This window comes from Pelobates fuscus, chromosome 5, assembly GCF_036172605.1.
Source record: "Pelobates fuscus isolate aPelFus1 chromosome 5, aPelFus1.pri, whole genome shotgun sequence".
NCBI classification, from domain to species: domain Eukaryota; kingdom Metazoa; phylum Chordata; class Amphibia; order Anura; family Pelobatidae; genus Pelobates; species Pelobates fuscus.
In genome coordinates this window covers 378,750,624-378,766,668 of record NC_086321.1, presented here as the reverse complement: position 1 = coordinate 378,766,668, position 16,045 = coordinate 378,750,624, and the positions used below count along the sequence as shown (strand labels likewise).

The window sequence follows — 16,045 nt, the reverse complement described above, 5'->3', positions numbered from 1 at the left end:
CACAGTCACTGAACAGCCCGCTAAACTCTCCATCCGACATTGAAGTAGAAGAAAAAAAAACTAAAAGGGCAAACAACCAACACTCAGATTACGGCCAACCACAGACTCCGCATGTCACCAAAGCCTTTGCTGGAAGAGAAGGGGCCCTTACCGTATTCTTGTTCATAATTGCCATCTCCGTGGGCTGGTAGACACTGCCTCGCATCTGCCCGTTATAGCCGCTGTAAGGGGACATGGGCTTTTTTGCTGCTAAAAGATCAGATGAGATAAGGTTTAGAATTTTCCATGCAGTATACTATCTCTCTCTGATTGGAGAAGATACGGCCAACTCCTATATGTAAAGAAAGTGTAGCTATGACCGGTCGATTAAATATAAAGGATGGAACTCGGGCGTCCATCAACTGGGCAAAAGGGACATTGGGGCAAGACTAACTTTTGATCATTACCCTTTCACAACTAACCTAACCTAGCTAACTGCAGCTCTAACAAACACTTAGCCCTGGAGCGGATAAGCTATTTCTTACTTCATATGACAAAATAAAAGCTGGTATTTAGAAATATTGCTGTAACTTCTAGCTTACCTGAATACAGGAGCAATGGCGGGACCTGCTTTCTTTAACTATCTTACTCCTATCCATATTTATGTACACCAACTATTTTGCATTGTTACGGAAACTGACACGTTGTCATGAACAAGTTGTGTTTATGTGGACACTTACCACCGGCTGGCTCATCCATGGAGAAGGCTTTGTTCTCTACATAATTGCTTTGGGAAATCTGTTCTTTTAAGATGGTTTCATAGCCCACACCACGAGCTTGGTATCCTTCCTCCTCAAATGTCTGTTCCAGATTGGGCTTGGTCAACTGAGAGATCTCCGGGATTATATAGAAGAAGATAAAAGCCCAGGCGTTAGAGACCAGAGCAATGGCCAACGTGGGGTCATCCCAGTACGAAGATTTGTTGAGCTGAATATTCCCGTATACGTACATAACAATCCACACTATCCAAATGCAGATGGACAGGAAGAGGGTGATCAGAATGAAGATGGCGTGCTTGCCCCAGTGACCATAGCGGCCACAAAATGCTGGCCAGGCAGTCACAAACCCAGCCAGAATGAGGAACATGACATAGATTAACGCCATAACAAAGTCCTGATTGGCAATAGCGCATGGTTGTCCCAGTGTACTGGCTGTGCGCACAATGGTGATAATAAGCCACTCTGTGTTTATAATAACCTCGACCAGTGTAAGACAGAGAGCAATCAAAAACACCCACCAGCCATTGGGTCCTCTGTTTCTTCGCACAAGGCAATTGAGGCTGATTCCATGCGACCACAAGGCGGAGAAGCACATAGCGAAGAAAACTCCAAATAGGAACCTCCGTGATGCACAAGTGGAGAAGTTCTGTTTGACAATTATATCAAAGACTAAGCAGAAAAGTCCAGTTGTTCCCACTAGGAAGAAGATCTGAGTCCCAAGTATGCTTTTCTTCCTCGGATCCTGAATGAAAGGCGTACTGGCTACTAAGACGATGATAAGGATGAAAGAAGACACAATGCCAGCGCTGGTAATGGCCTCTAACACAATACCCCAGGCAGAAGAGAGATCACAGAGATAGTAGTAAATTGGATCTAAACCTTGCCCACATCCAGAAGGAACTGCTGTGGTGGTCTGAGCATTGCTTAATGATGAAAAACTCAAAATAACCCACAAGGAGGTCATAACGGCCCAGGCTGGGCATGGCCATGCTGATTGAAAATTCATGGTTTGATCTGCAAAACAAAAAATGAGGAAACAATATGTTAGAATAAGAGAAGTATGTCCTGAACTGCTGAAGGCAACGTGGGTGATCGGAACTAGAAGCACAGTGTTTAACCTGCTAGACAACAAAAATATTTTAGAGCGACAGAAGGATTTTTTTGTTATGGGTCATAGAAGGTCTTTCCTTTGTCCCAGTAAACTCTTTTGAAGAAGAAACTGTCATGATCTGCTCTGCTCTGTTCTGATGTCTGGACTTGGCTTCTGGTATCCAGTACTCTTTTTGCTATTCTTGCTTAGCTTTCTTGGGTTTTTGGTTTTCTAGTCTGTCTGGTTTTCTTTATGCTGGGATTTCTGGGTTCATTCCTATAGTTCGTCCCTGGATTTCCCAGTCTCCAGGTTTCCTTTAAATGTTTGTTTTATGTTGCCACACCCGTTTGTTTTCCATCATTCCTCTCTGTTTCAGTGTTCCTGCAGGCAGCTGCTCAAAGCTTCTGCCCTTTCTTGCAGGTAAGTGCTATATATGTCTACTTAGGATGTTTTAGCATACATTAGGCAGTGTAGGACCTGCCAGATATGGGGTACATTGGCGTTGTTGGCAGGCGTATGCAGTGTATGATCATATAGTATGACTAAATCCCCATGATTTTCATATGTAGTACTTAGTTATTTCTCCTCTTGTTTTGCCTATGTTATCTTGTCTTGTTTTAGTTTGTATACCCAGTCCATGTACAGTCCTGTCCAGTCATGCCCATGTTATGTTCATGTTTTCCTCATGTCTTGTGTATATGTTCTGGGTTTAGCTTCCTATCCTTCTCTGGTTCTGGGCTCTATTAGTTCTGTCTTGTTTTCATGTTTGGTGTCTATCTCTAGTCTTGCCTTGTTTCTAGTACTGGATACAATCTTGCTGCAGAGCCTCCCTATTAAGCTCCTGGGAGGTCTGCTTAATTTCCAAGCTCCTAGTTCCTGTTATCCGCATAAACGGAATCAGGGTCTTGGTATGTGGCTGCACAAACGCTGGTGCTCAACACCAGGGGGCGTGCGGTTACCCTGCACCATACCCTGCTAATCCACCTCCACGCTGAAGACTCCCACTTAACATCAGGCATAATGGGTCCCGGTCCACGCCCCGCCGCCTGGACACTGTGTCTGGGTTCCGGGCACCGGACTACCACCCTGACAGAAAAAAAATCTACCCGTGCTGCACATTGTGGGTGATAGGTGTTGCCATCTCCCTGCCTTTCCATGTCCACACATGCCTGCCGTGTTAATACATTCCCCATGATTCCAAACACTCAGAGAAAACATGCAGAGAATCATAGGTTTACATTTGCATGGTATGCCAGAGTGTGCCAACCGAGCGTTGGGCAGAATTGGAAATAAAAGATAAACTATTGGTGATTATCTATTGTAATATCCCCTTCACCGAAGTAACAGTTCCTCTTGATATAAATCTCAATAGAACACATAATTATGAATTCATATTCAATTCAATTATTTGCTAAAAAAAAAAAAATCTAATGAATTTGTTTAATTCTCATTTCATAAACTTTTCATGGTTATTTATTAACATGTGAATTGTCAAACTGAATTCACAGCAAATCCTAAATTTTAGACCAACGCAGTGACAAAAAACATACCGTCTTTGGAAAATGACTTTCAGTTGACCTATTATGGCCTAAACATTAAAATTCACTTTGAATTCGTAACAACTTTTGTAAATCACCTTGGTTGGATTTTTAATAGAAATTCTTGGACTTATTGGCACCTCTGATATAGGGAAACCCACGTTCTCTTAGGATTAGGAATTAATAAAACTCCCATTCATTGAAAACCCGAGCATGTGGCTGCTGCTTTAACATACGGTCAGTAGGGGGCAATGAGATGGATTAAAACTTACTTTTATCATGGAAACTTTTTTCTGCATGTTTTGACAGACATGCCAACGTACTCAGAGGGCCACTTTGGACACCCTTGGTTTAGAATGTACTCAGAGGGCCATATTTAGACACCCTTGTTTAGAACGTACTCAGAGGGACACATTTGGACACCATTGGTTTAGAACGTACTCTGAGGGCCACATTTGGACACCCTTGGTTTAGAATGTACTCTGAGGGCCACATTTGGGCACCCTTGGTTTAGAATGTACTCTGAGGGCCACATTTGGACACCCTTGGTTTAGAACGTACTCTGAGGGCCACATTTGGACACCCTTGGTTTAGAACGTACTCTGAGGGCCACATTTGGACACACTTGGTTTAGAACGTACTCTGAGGGCCACATTTGGACATCTTTGGTTTAGAACGTACTCTGAGGGCCACATTTGGACACCTTTGGTTTAGAACGTACTCTGAGGGCCACATTTGGACACCTTTGGTTTAGAACGTACTCTGAGGGCCACATTTTGACACCCTTGATTTAGAACGTACTCTGAGGGCCACATTTGGACACCCTTGGTTTAGAACGTACTCTGAGGGCCACATTTTGACACCCTTGGTTTAGAACGTACTCTGAGGGCCACATTTGGACACTCTTGGTTTAGAACTTACTCTGAGGGCCACATTTGGACACCCTTGGTTTAGAACATTCCAGGATGTTGTACTCCAGGTGCTTTTCGTTTTCAAATGGTTAAAATAACATTCTGCTTTAACGCATGACTACACACTGCTCACGTTTGTTTAAAAGAAAACAGTGTAACCTGGAATACATTAGAAAGTCTAGTTTTTTCCAGTCCAAGCCGTGCATGCGCGGCTGACGGGTTATAGAGCAGCACAAAGCACCTCAGGCTGTTTTAAGGAATCTCTTTTAGAACAGGTTTATTTCTCCAAAGGACATTGATGAATAGGTTGAGACTGAATGCTTGTTTGAGTAGGATCCTCGGCAACCTATGGTCCCTTTAACATTCTGTAATTGTCTCATTTATTGTTACATTTCCCCCTTTTATAATATTGTAAAGAGCTAGCTTACAAAGTCTCTGTGAGCAAAGCCACTGGTACAGCGCAATAAGAGGACACTACCTTGTCTACCTCCTTGCCCTTTAGTATGTAGCATTCACATGCTGCAGGATGGTAATTACATAACATATTTGCTACTAGCAGTGTTAGAATTCTACATACATGTAGGGCAGGACTTTTCGTGCGTTGTCCAAAGTAGAGGAAATGGGAAATGTCTGATTTAGACAACTTTCCCAATTTGATTCAGTGGGTGGGTCTAAAATGGGCGTGACAATTGTTGTATTTTAAACGGATAATTATTGCATCATATGTAATAATTTATAGAAATGCCCTCAAAATGTGTAACCTTATCATATTATACACTCAGATACACCCACGACATGGAGCTCTGAGAAAAGAGGGATATTAGGATAGAAAATAGGGACAGAATGATTTGGGTGCAAAATAGGGACTGTCCATCCTACATAGGGACACTTGGGAGGTATGTTATATCACTCTTGCTATATATAATGTGCTTTGTTTTCACCAGTAAAGAATTACATATGCTGTATATTATTTAATTACATCTCCTTTGTATTTAATACTTACTCCTTCCTTATTGCCTGTGATTGTCAGATTCAGCACCGAGAGCACAGCTCCTAACCCATATCAGCTATAGCCTTACAGAAAATCTGAATTAATGCTTGCGGTGTTTTTGAAGGGCTGGTTTGATTTAGGAAAATCACTAAATAGCAAATACGGATGAAGAAAGATTGGTAGAATGAAACAATCTGCAGGCTTTTTTTGTTTACTTATATTACTTTGTACCAGTAATTCTAACAAAGTCCCATTGTGGGGTAGATTGTAAAGTGACTCGGTCAATGCCCTGTGAGAAATAAATCGTGTATATAAAAAAAAGTCTTACAAATTACTCGGAAGGTATAAAAACACAAACCATTTTGCTGCATTGTGTATTTATGTTAACGCCAATTCATTGTGCCTCTTTGATATGGCTCTGTGAAACGAGCTGCCATTTAATAAAGAACGGATTTCAATAATGCCCTTTCCAAAGAAGTCACCAGGGGGTCTATTCATTAATTACCAGAAAGCCGATTCCAACTGTGTCTGCCGTGCAAAGGCAGAACTGAAAACCGTTCGCCTTTTATCAGAGTTCAGGACAAACGGAACCCCAGTTCTTCCAAAGCTTAGCTTAGAAAACTAACAGAGTTATCCTTTAACGTGAGATTTCAAAGTGAGTTGCAAATTTAAGGTCAAAGTAGCAGAAGTGGATAAATTCTCAGTCAAGTCAGCTTTGCTTCACTTCCACTACTCTGGTCTGAAATTTGAAATTCGCTTATGAGTTCTCGCTGAATTCTCACTTTATTAAATAGCCTCTAATTTGGCGCCATTCGTGCATATGTAGCAGGAATTTTGCCAGAACATTAACCGGCTTTGCTGCCGAACCTGCAAACTCATTGGGTTTCTTAATGCATTGGGTAGGGTGTAAATGGGTGCTCCGCTGAGTTCCTTGGTTGGAGCACAAATCCTGAGATCATCGGCTCCGTGAAGTATCAGGAATTCAAAGTGAATTTTATATTTTACAATAGATGAACTGAAAATTTAGATCATAGCTGAATTGGTGAATTTATATAATTTGGATATTTAGGCTTAACATCACTTTAAGGTTCACATAGAATTCTTCACAAATAATATTAAGCTGTCAGTGTTATCATGGTGTCAATCCAATCTTAATAACATTCACTAGTATTTAAATCGGATATTATGAAAAGAGTTTAATGGTAACAGTTACACTTTGTAGCGCTTTTTTGATCATTTGCCAACAGGAAAATGCTATCACAACAGAACCCATGCAAAGACACATATCTGGCATTCTTTAGGGCCATTCAAACCCCTTACATATGATTGTGAGACTTACAAACGCCTCTTTGAAGAGAATTTCCAGTCTTACCTGCAGATCGCAACAATTAGAAAGGAAGATTATGTTAATAAAAATCAATTCTGAATCTATGGGAACAAAATGTTCACCGGTTTAATAGATCAGATCCCCATACTGGGAATCCTTCAAACACGTCTTTCTATGGCCGAAGCTTCGCCTTGATCTCTAGAAAAAAGACTTTCCTGCTTAGGGTAGAATACGAAGATCGCACACGATAATACGGGGCCACGAAACATGATAAAATGATCTGGTGTTTCACAGCTGTTCATCCTATGGCCCTTCATTCGGAAGATGCAGTTACAATGTTTATTGAAGTCTCTTGCTGTGAGGCTGCCATTGATTAGGTAACACAGCCGGGACAGACAAATAACGTCCTGGATTTCTGGTATTGAAACCAAGACGTGATACAAATATAAAAAGTGAAAATATAATTATCCCTACATTGAATCGCTGTTATCACTACTGTCCATTTCGCAGAAAAGTGCCCCCGGGCAGAATACCCAAAATACCCGGATTACAATACCTGGCAGAGTACCCAAAATACCCGGATTACTATACCTGGCAGAGTACCCAAAATACCCGGATTACTATACCTGGCAGAGTACCCAAAATACCCGGATTACTATACCTGGCAGAGTACCCAAAATACCCGGATTACTATACCTGGCAGAGTTACCACAATACCCGGATTACTATACCTGGCAGAGTTACCACAATACCCGGATTACTATACCTGGCAGAGTTACCACAATACCCGGATTACTATACCTGGCAGAGTACCCAAAATACCCGGATTACTATACCTGGCAGAGTACCCAAAATACCCGGATTACTATACCTGGCAGAGTTACCACAATACCCGGATTACTATACCTGGCAGAGTACCCAAAATACCCGGATTACTATACCTGGCAGAGTTACCACAATACCCGGATTACTATACCTGGCAGAGTTACCACAATACCCGGATTACTATACCTGGCAGAGTACCCAAAATACCCGGATTACTATACCTGGCAGAGTACCCAAAATACCCGGATTACTATACCTGGCAGAATACCCCAAATACCCGGATTACTATACCTGGCAGAATACCCCAAATACCCGGATTACTATACCTGTCAGAATACCCCAAATACCCGGATTACTATACCTGGCAGAGTACCCAAAATACCCGGATTACTATACCTGGCAGAGTACCCAAAATACCCGGATTACTATACCTGGCAGAGTACCCAAAATACCCGGATTACTACACCTGGCAGAGTACCCAAAATACCCGGATTACCACAGCTGGTGGAGAACTCAAAATACCTGTGAGAGACCTGACCAGTCATTTGGGACATGCGTGGTATCTACATGACATATCCGGGCTGGCATGTTGGCAGTCTAATTTGCTAAGCGCTCAGCACCAGGGGGATAAAATGTGATTCGGACCCTCGAAGTGGGAACTACCCAAAGGGTGACATGGGGTATCCTTCATACCCTGGATAGGAGGGACAGAGAGTGGATTTACAGTTACTGCGATCACTAGGGAGGGGGCCCTGGGTTATATTCCTGCACTATATAGGAGTATGGGATAAGATATCAGAAGGAAGTAGTGGACAAAGCTTTTAAAGAGGTAATCCCTGGAGTAAAATGGCTGCCAGGCAACAAAATCCCAGAAAACCTTAGAGATATATTAAATGCCGGCTCAGCTTTAATATCCAGCTCTTTAATGCTCTGCTCGTTAATATCGTGCTCATTAATAACCAGCATATTACTATTTTTTTTTCTAGTGAGTAGATATTTATTTGACATATAAATATAAATGTAAGCACACAATTGACTTGAATAATTTTAAAAGATCTTCTGTTCTAAGACGGGGATTTATTTACTAAATTGACAATTGCGGAAAACTAATGGGGAAAGCAAACGTTTTAGGCAAAAACAGAGAAAACTGTAAAATTAATCTATTCGGCTATTTCAGGTGAAAATCTGCAATCCCTTTGTCAATACCCATAATTATTGGTTTAGTTTTTAAGATGTTCCATTTTTAGAACTGATTTTTCTGTCCTATTTTTCAGATCACAGTGAGGCCGAATGACTGCAGTCTATCAGTACTCTCTAAAGTCGAACGGATATGAACAGATTATGGGATATACATTCCTTATAAACTCAGCATCAGCAGAGGGTGATAGGCTTTAAGAGCCAAGAGGGCCCTACTATGACAAAGTCTACGCTGCGGCCACAAATGGCTCGCCGATTAGCACTTTGCCATGTTTGTAAAAGGTCACTTTTAAACGTAAAAGGACAATTTTACGGATAAGAGTTCTTGGATGACGCTGAACTGTCTAAACAGATACTAATATGAAAACATTCTTTTTATACAAATTCTGGATACATTTCTCTTTATGCTATTCATGTAATACACTGAATTCTTCTCTGTAAGTGTAGTCAACCTATCATATTAGCAGAATTAATGTTTTTTTAATTGCCAGGCAGAACACGGCAGGGAAGGGATTCTGTGAAAGGAATTTTGGGAGGGGAGGCTTTTTGATTTCGAAGCTCCCCGGCCCCTCTGTGTACAAGGAGTGTGCAGACTCGTGTCACAGTCTCTGAAAGAACTTTAATTGAACCAGCGCGAGAGGAATCAGTACAGGTTTGTTTCTGACTAACCTCAGAAGCAACAGCGAAATGAAAGAGTCTTTTAAACCGGGGCTGCGCTAAGCGAGGTTAACTCCTTATTCCCAGCGGAACGCCGCACTCTGCCAGGGTTAAAACCAGCTAGAATAAACACGCGCAGGGTTATTCAATAAACAGTGAACTGTCAGGAATTCAAAGGGAATTCAAAATCCATTTTATGGCAAACTAGTCAAACAGACAGCGTAGCAGACACAGAGAATGGCTGTTTTTGACTGAAATGTGAAATTCATTTTGAATTCTGGATGATTCGTGCGTTAGTAAATAATGATGATGGATACTTTGTAATGTACGAGTTTAATTATGGGGCTGTATACGGAAGCAGATAACATGAAGCTGGTTAATCACAGGGTTGTGTAAGATGAGAACGGGTGATATCTCCATTATAGGATTGCTAATATGTATCCACAAATATTCAGGCACAGCCTTAACTCCTGGTTACTGTCTTTCCCCATTGTCATCGTCTCGTTAACCTGGCTTTACAATACATTGGACAGAGCTTCGCTGGGGATCTCGAAATACCGTTTACAATGGGATAACATCACAATGGATCAATAGCCTTCAGATCCTGCCCTGCGCTAATTAATATAATGGCTGAGAGGTCAGAAAGTCAAAAAACAGGCAGGGCTACTGCTAATCTAGCCAGCAGGGATTTATCTTGTATTCCTACATAGCTGGACTACCCTGTCATCCAGTACCCAGAATCCTCTGCTTTGTTTATGTAGAAACCACCAACAGACAAAAACTGCATGCAAACAGGTGGTGGCTCAGCCATTTCCTTTCAGACACCCTGTGCACCAGAAGTATATACAGAGTTTAAAGGGAGACTCCGAGCACCATAACCCGTGCAGCTCACTGTAGTAGTTATGGTGCCAGACGTGCTCTGACCCCTCCCTCCCCCCACGTTCCGCCACCATGGTAAGGTGACAAACTGTTTTTGAATGGTTTGACTTCTTACCTCGCTCCTTGTTTACTTCACTAACACCAAAGAGCGGGAGTCCATCAGACCCCCTGAGCTACGTCCTGTTGACACACTGGCTGAGAGTGTCAGATGATCACTCTCAGCAAATGAGACAGCTTCCGCCTCTCTCGCTGAGGTAGTGACGGCAGGAAGAAGCCAAATGGCTCTAAAATGGTTTCACTACGTACAATGAAGACGTAGTTCCTATCAAACTGTAGTGGTTATGGTGCTTGGAGATTCCTGTGATGGGTAGAAACATCTAACAGGACAGTAGATATCATGTACAGTTGATTTTTCATGTACTATTAGCTGGGCCGGTAACTTTTTTCTGTTTTTTTTTCTTTGTACAGTAATGCAGGGTTATTCTATAAACTCCAATTTGTGGTGAATTAAAATACAAATGGTAAAATGTAGCTGTGACTATAGACGAGTTTCCCAGAGCTGCTTCTCAGTTGCCACTGGGCTCTCACTGCAGTTTGGAGTTTAGTAAATTAACCTGCAAACTGTCATACCTGGAGCCCAGTGCTAAACTCTGCATTCACGGACCCTCTGTCGGCGCATCTATTTTTAGTAAATACCAGTTATCTGCGTTTAACATTTTCCAGCCCAACGGAATATTGTGAGATGACGCGAGTGTCACCACAATGTACTGCGCGCAGCGGCTGTCTGAAAGGGGAACTGTCACTTTGGAGATAAATGGCTCCTATTGGTTGGTTTGTTTGGTTTTCAATAATATCACCTGGCCCAGCCTGGCATCATTTGCAAATTAACATAATTTCACAGCATCATGGGAAAAATATTCCAGCTCCCTTCATCAATCACATGCCTAATCCTCAATGTGTTAAATGATAGAAAGGAAACAATATGTTCATCTTGTCAAATATGTACATAACTGTAAGGTTTCTCTTTAACCAGACGAGTGTTTATTTTGTTTTGTTTCTCCTGCATCGTAATGTGACATATTATATTGTTAATAAAGTAAGACAATTCGTGAAACATACTAAATCGCCTGTGTGGGGGCTGTTTGTGGTTTCTGTGTTTCTATATTTGTTTAATGCTGTTTATTATATTTATATTCTATGTATTTGATGTTTCCCTGATTGAAATTAATAGATACACGTTTATTGTACTCACTTTTTTCTGTCTATGTATTCACAAATCACGCATTATATAAATGTTATCTAAATATTTTTTAACCCCTTGGAGGACAATAACATGCCAGGTATATGTGTATATGAGAGGGATGTGAATAAATCCTGGTCTCTAAGGGGTTAAACAGCTCCATGTTAGCGTGTCGCTGTAATAAGAAACCCAAACTCTAGGGAGCTCCGGTTCTGCCCTGGGGCGCCCTGCAAACAGCGCAGAGAATGCCAGTCTATGCCAGCTGTTTGCAGTGTTTAAACATAAATGAACATTGTGTTTCACAAAGAGATCTGGGTGTATTCTATCCAAACAGAGAGATATGAATTCATCTCAATTTATGAAACTGTCTATATCCATCACCGAGATCTGCTCTGTCCTAATACACAGAACCCTAATCCATCAATTCAATACTCACAATACCCAGCTATTACTCCACCATACCTGTGGATTAAAGGGACACTCCAAACACCTAAAGCAGTACGCTGGAATGCTTTATATACGAAGAGTGTGTCCTCTTTATACAAAAAGTAGAAATTAGCACTTTTATAAATAAACCTTGTTACACCACCCTACCTGTCAATCAGACAACCAGTCCTGTTATTTCCTGGTTTGGTTTGCTCAGTGGAACTAAACCCAAGAGGCAGCAATTGCCCAGAGCACCTGCCTTGCAAAGACTTCTCATTGAGCTGCATTGGGAAGTCTGTGATTGGACAGACACAGAAAGTCAGGGCGGGGTTAGAAAGGGAGGGATTGTAAAGGCTGCAGACAGGAGATCTACAGAATTTGTAAGCTGTTTTAGACATACCACCAAGGAAAAATGAATAAATGCATGAATGTTTTCATTGGGGGAATATCTATTAAATAGTGATTTTTATCTGTTTGCATTTTGGCATCTTTCACCTCCTCCTAATACAGAGACATCAGGACACTTACCTCTCACCTCCTCCTAATACACAGACATCAGGAGACGTACCTTTCACCTCCTCCTAATACACAGACATCAGGACACCTACCTCTCACCTCCTCCTAATACACAGACATCAGGACACGTACCTCTCACCCCCTCCTAATACACAGACATCAGGACACGCACCTCTCACCTCCTCCTAATACACAGACATCAGGACACGCACCTCTCACCTCCTCCTAATACACAGACATCAGGACACCTACCTCTCACCTCCTCCTAATACACAGACATCAGGACACCTACCTCTCACCTCCTCCTAATACACAGACATCAGGACACCTACCTCTCACCTCCTAATACACGCTTCCCTCCTGCTAATGTAGAGATTATCAAGACAGACCTCTCACCACATCCTAATACACAGATAATATTTTGTAGACAGATTTTCTTGCACTTATTCTTACCCACATGATGACAGTTTGAACGTCCAGTAAAGCAGAAACGCTATCACTATAAGCTCTGAATAAAGGGGGAGTGGGTCCATGGTTGGGGTTAGTAGGGTCTTAGGTCAGGGTGAGTGGGTCCAGGGTTGGGGTCAATAAGGTCTCGGGTTAGGGTGAATGGGTCCATGGTTGAGGTTAGTAGGGTCTCAGGTTAGGCTGAGTGGGACCATGGTTGCGGTTACTAGGGTTCCTGGTTCAGATGAGTGGGTCCATGGTTGGGGTTAGTAGGGTCCCTTGTTAGGGTGAGTGGGTCCATGGTTGGGGTTAGTAGGGTCCCTAGTTAGGGTGAGTGGGTCCATGGTTGGGGTTAGTAGGGTCCCTTGTTAGGGTGAGTGGGTCCATGGTTGGGGTTAGTAGGGTCCCTTGTTAGGGTGAGTGGGTCCATGGTTGAGGTTAGTAGGGTCCCATGTTAAGATGAGTGGGTCAATGGTTGGGGTTAGTAGGGTCCCTGGTTAAGATGAGTGGGTCCATGGTTGAGGTTAGTAGGGTCTCAGGTTAGGTTAAGTGGGACCATGGTTGAGGTTCATAGGGTCCCTGGTTAGGGTGAGTGGGTCCATGGTTGAGGTTAGTAGTGTCCCAGGTTAAGATGAATGAGTCCATTATTGAGTTTCATAGGGTTTCAGGTTACGGTGAGTGGGACCAGAGTTGGGTTAAATAAATTTTGGGCTTAGCATGATCCTTGGTTTGAAAAAAAGGGTCCAGAATTACATGTCAGTGCTTCCTTGAATCCAGAATTTGTTTGGTCCAGGGTAAGGGTCAGTAAGGTGCAGTTTGGAATTTTGAGACCTCATAGTTAGTGTGGATCAAGGGTCTCAGTTTGTGGGTCCATGGTTAGGTTTGTTGGGGTTCAGGGTTAGGTTTAGTTCAGTTTAAGGTTATGTTTAGTGGGGGTACAGGGGAAGTGTTTCTGTGGTCTATGGTTTTTGGTTTAGTGGGGTCCAGTAGAGGCGTATGTGGGGTCCAGAGATTGCATTTTGGGGACATTGGCTAGGAGGGATTCAGATTTTGTGGATTCACGGTCAGAGGTAGCTGAGGGATTATTCCACTTTAATGTGTATTATTACATTTAAACCCTAAAAGAGTATTAATGCCACTTTTCTCATAGGGAATTACATTCATGAAGTTACAGCAAATTGAACACAATGTGAAACCTGGCTACTGTAAATGGATAGTTAAATAAATTAAATATAAGGAGCTTTATAGAGAGTCCATGAACCCTGGCCCCTTGTGCCCCCTGAAAGGGCTAATCCCTGCCTTACTATAGTCACTCTGTATTAGTTATTCTGAACTCACACAATAATATCTCAGCCCCCCTGTCTTTACTGCACCATACTCACTGTATATCACACTTTTCCTGCATTAAACACAACAACCAGCAAACCGTACTGTCAGCCCCTCGGTGCCAGCTGTGAGGTGCCCAGTGCCCAGTGCCAGTAATGCCCTGCTAGGTCTTACAAGGAGCCCTCAGTACTAACAGTCACTGTATCCCTCTGTCCTGCTCACTAACAGTCTGTCTCTGTAAAACACCACTATTGGGAAACCTAGGCACTCTTAACCCCTCACTACCCAGAGTGTGCCAGGGGGAGCAGGGCACTGCCAGCTCAGTGCAGGGTCAGTCTTACCTGGGAGCTCTGCAGACTTTCTCCAGTTAATGTGAGTAAATCCAGGTGAAGCACAGATTAGGAAGTGGAGGATTTGTGGAATGAGCAAGGAGGGGTAAGGAGTCTAGTTTTGGGCAGGGGGAAGGGGTTTGTGTCTGTAGCTGAGAGGTTTCTGTTTAATCTGTGCTCGGTGTGACAGTTCATCTCTCTCCCTCTCTCCTCCTCCTTCTCCAAGCCTTGAACAAGCCCTTTGCCCCTGACATCAGAGTGACGTCATTGTGACTCCCTTGAAGACATACAGGTAGGTACACAGCCACACCTTGTGTTACATTAACCCCCAATGAGCAGCCCATGGGGGCAGGATGTTACCATGGGACTTAGAACTCAAAACAAAGGCTCAGCAGCACATTACCAACTTCTGTCTATATTCACACACACACATGATCGATTATATATTGGTCCCTGATCAGTGACATATTACTTGCAAATATTAATATTATTAAAGATCAGAGTTTGGGGAGGTTTTCTTCACTGAGATAAATGTCAGCAGCCATGTATGTGAATTCAATTATTATCTGTTTATTTGTGTAGATAAATTGTTGCAATTTGTTTGTAGAGATGTTGAACTTTTCAACGTCATTATCAATATGTTATTATAGACTTTGAATGAAAAAAACGGATTTATATAGACTGTGAATCTAATTAGTATCAGTTTATTAGTATACATTTTGCACTAAATTAGCCTTTTTGTTTGTACAAAGTGTGAATTGAATTATTGTATTTATTTCTATAGATTGTTAATTATTATCCATTTATTTGCATGGACTGTGAATGATTTTTTTGTTTATCAGTTTATTTCTATAGAACGTAAGTTAATTATTATCCATTGATTTTCATAGATTATGAAATAAATAATTTTCCATTTATTTGTATAGATTGTGAATTGGACTTCTGTATGCGTCTGTTTGTAGGTTGTGAGTTAATTTACTTACGTAACTCGTAATAAATTCCCCAGCTTTGAATGTGAGACAAAAAGGATATTAGAACATAATGCGAAGGAAGGGAATAATGTATATTTACATCTAGTTGGTTATTCCATGCCGAGTCATGTTTGGGAAATATACAACTGTGATTTTTCCAGCATAGTTTCCTTGTTTGTTTGTTTGTTTTTTTCCATAAAAACACAAATTAGTTGTAAAAAATGCGGAGGCTGACATAGAATTTTCTCAACGGCAAAAAACGAGCAAAAGCAGTTTAAAAGTCCCACGGAATCTCTACCGCCATGATCTTTGGTAATATTTGAGGTTTGTTAGATGATCCATGATCTTTGGTAATATTTGAGGTTTGCTAGATGATCCATGATCTTTGGTAATATTTGAGGTTTGTTAGATGATCCATGATCTTTGGTAATATTTGAGGTTTGTTAGATGATCCATGATCTTTGGTAATATTTGAGGTTTGTTAGATGATCCATGATCTTTGGTAATATTTGAGGTTTGCTAGATGATCCATGATCTTTGGTAATATTTGAGGTTTGTTAGATGATCCATGATCTTTGGTAATATTTGAGGTTTGCTAGATGATCCATGATCTTTGG

The 16,045-nt window shown here is 41.7% G+C and overlaps 1 protein-coding gene across 3 annotated transcripts; it reads right to left on the bottom strand.

The window, feature by feature from the left end:
• LOC134611937 (G-protein coupled receptor family C group 5 member C-like) lies at window positions 1-14,685 on the bottom strand. Of its 3 annotated transcripts, none has more exons than XM_063456281.1 (3): window positions 14,470-14,685; window positions 720-1,772; window positions 1-246 (listed from the first exon to the last, which is right to left on the bottom strand). In XM_063456281.1, the coding sequence occupies exons 2-3, from the start codon at window positions 1,762-1,764 to the stop codon at window positions 89-91; spliced, it is 1,203 nt and encodes a 400-aa protein (XP_063312351.1). In that variant the 5' UTR covers window positions 1,765-1,772; window positions 14,470-14,685; the 3' UTR covers window positions 1-88. The 3 variants fall into 3 exon arrangements, with proteins under 3 accessions (XP_063312351.1, XP_063312354.1, XP_063312353.1); XM_063456284.1 differs by having other exon boundaries at window positions 2-249; window positions 14,470-14,559; XM_063456283.1 differs by having other exon boundaries at window positions 134-246; window positions 716-1,772; window positions 14,470-14,684.
• Between the last annotated feature and the right edge of the window lie 1,360 nt (window positions 14,686-16,045).

Excerpts from the sequence above, each read along its gene's own strand:
- LOC134611937 (XM_063456284.1), bottom strand. The coding sequence starts at position 1,764 with ATGAATTTTCAATCAGCATGGCCATGCCCAGCCTGGGCCGTTATGACC. Across the intron at positions 250-719 it reads CATGGATGAGCCAGCCGGTG|CAGCAAAAAAGCCCATGTCC; the intron begins GTAAGTGTCCAC and ends CTGATCTTTTAG.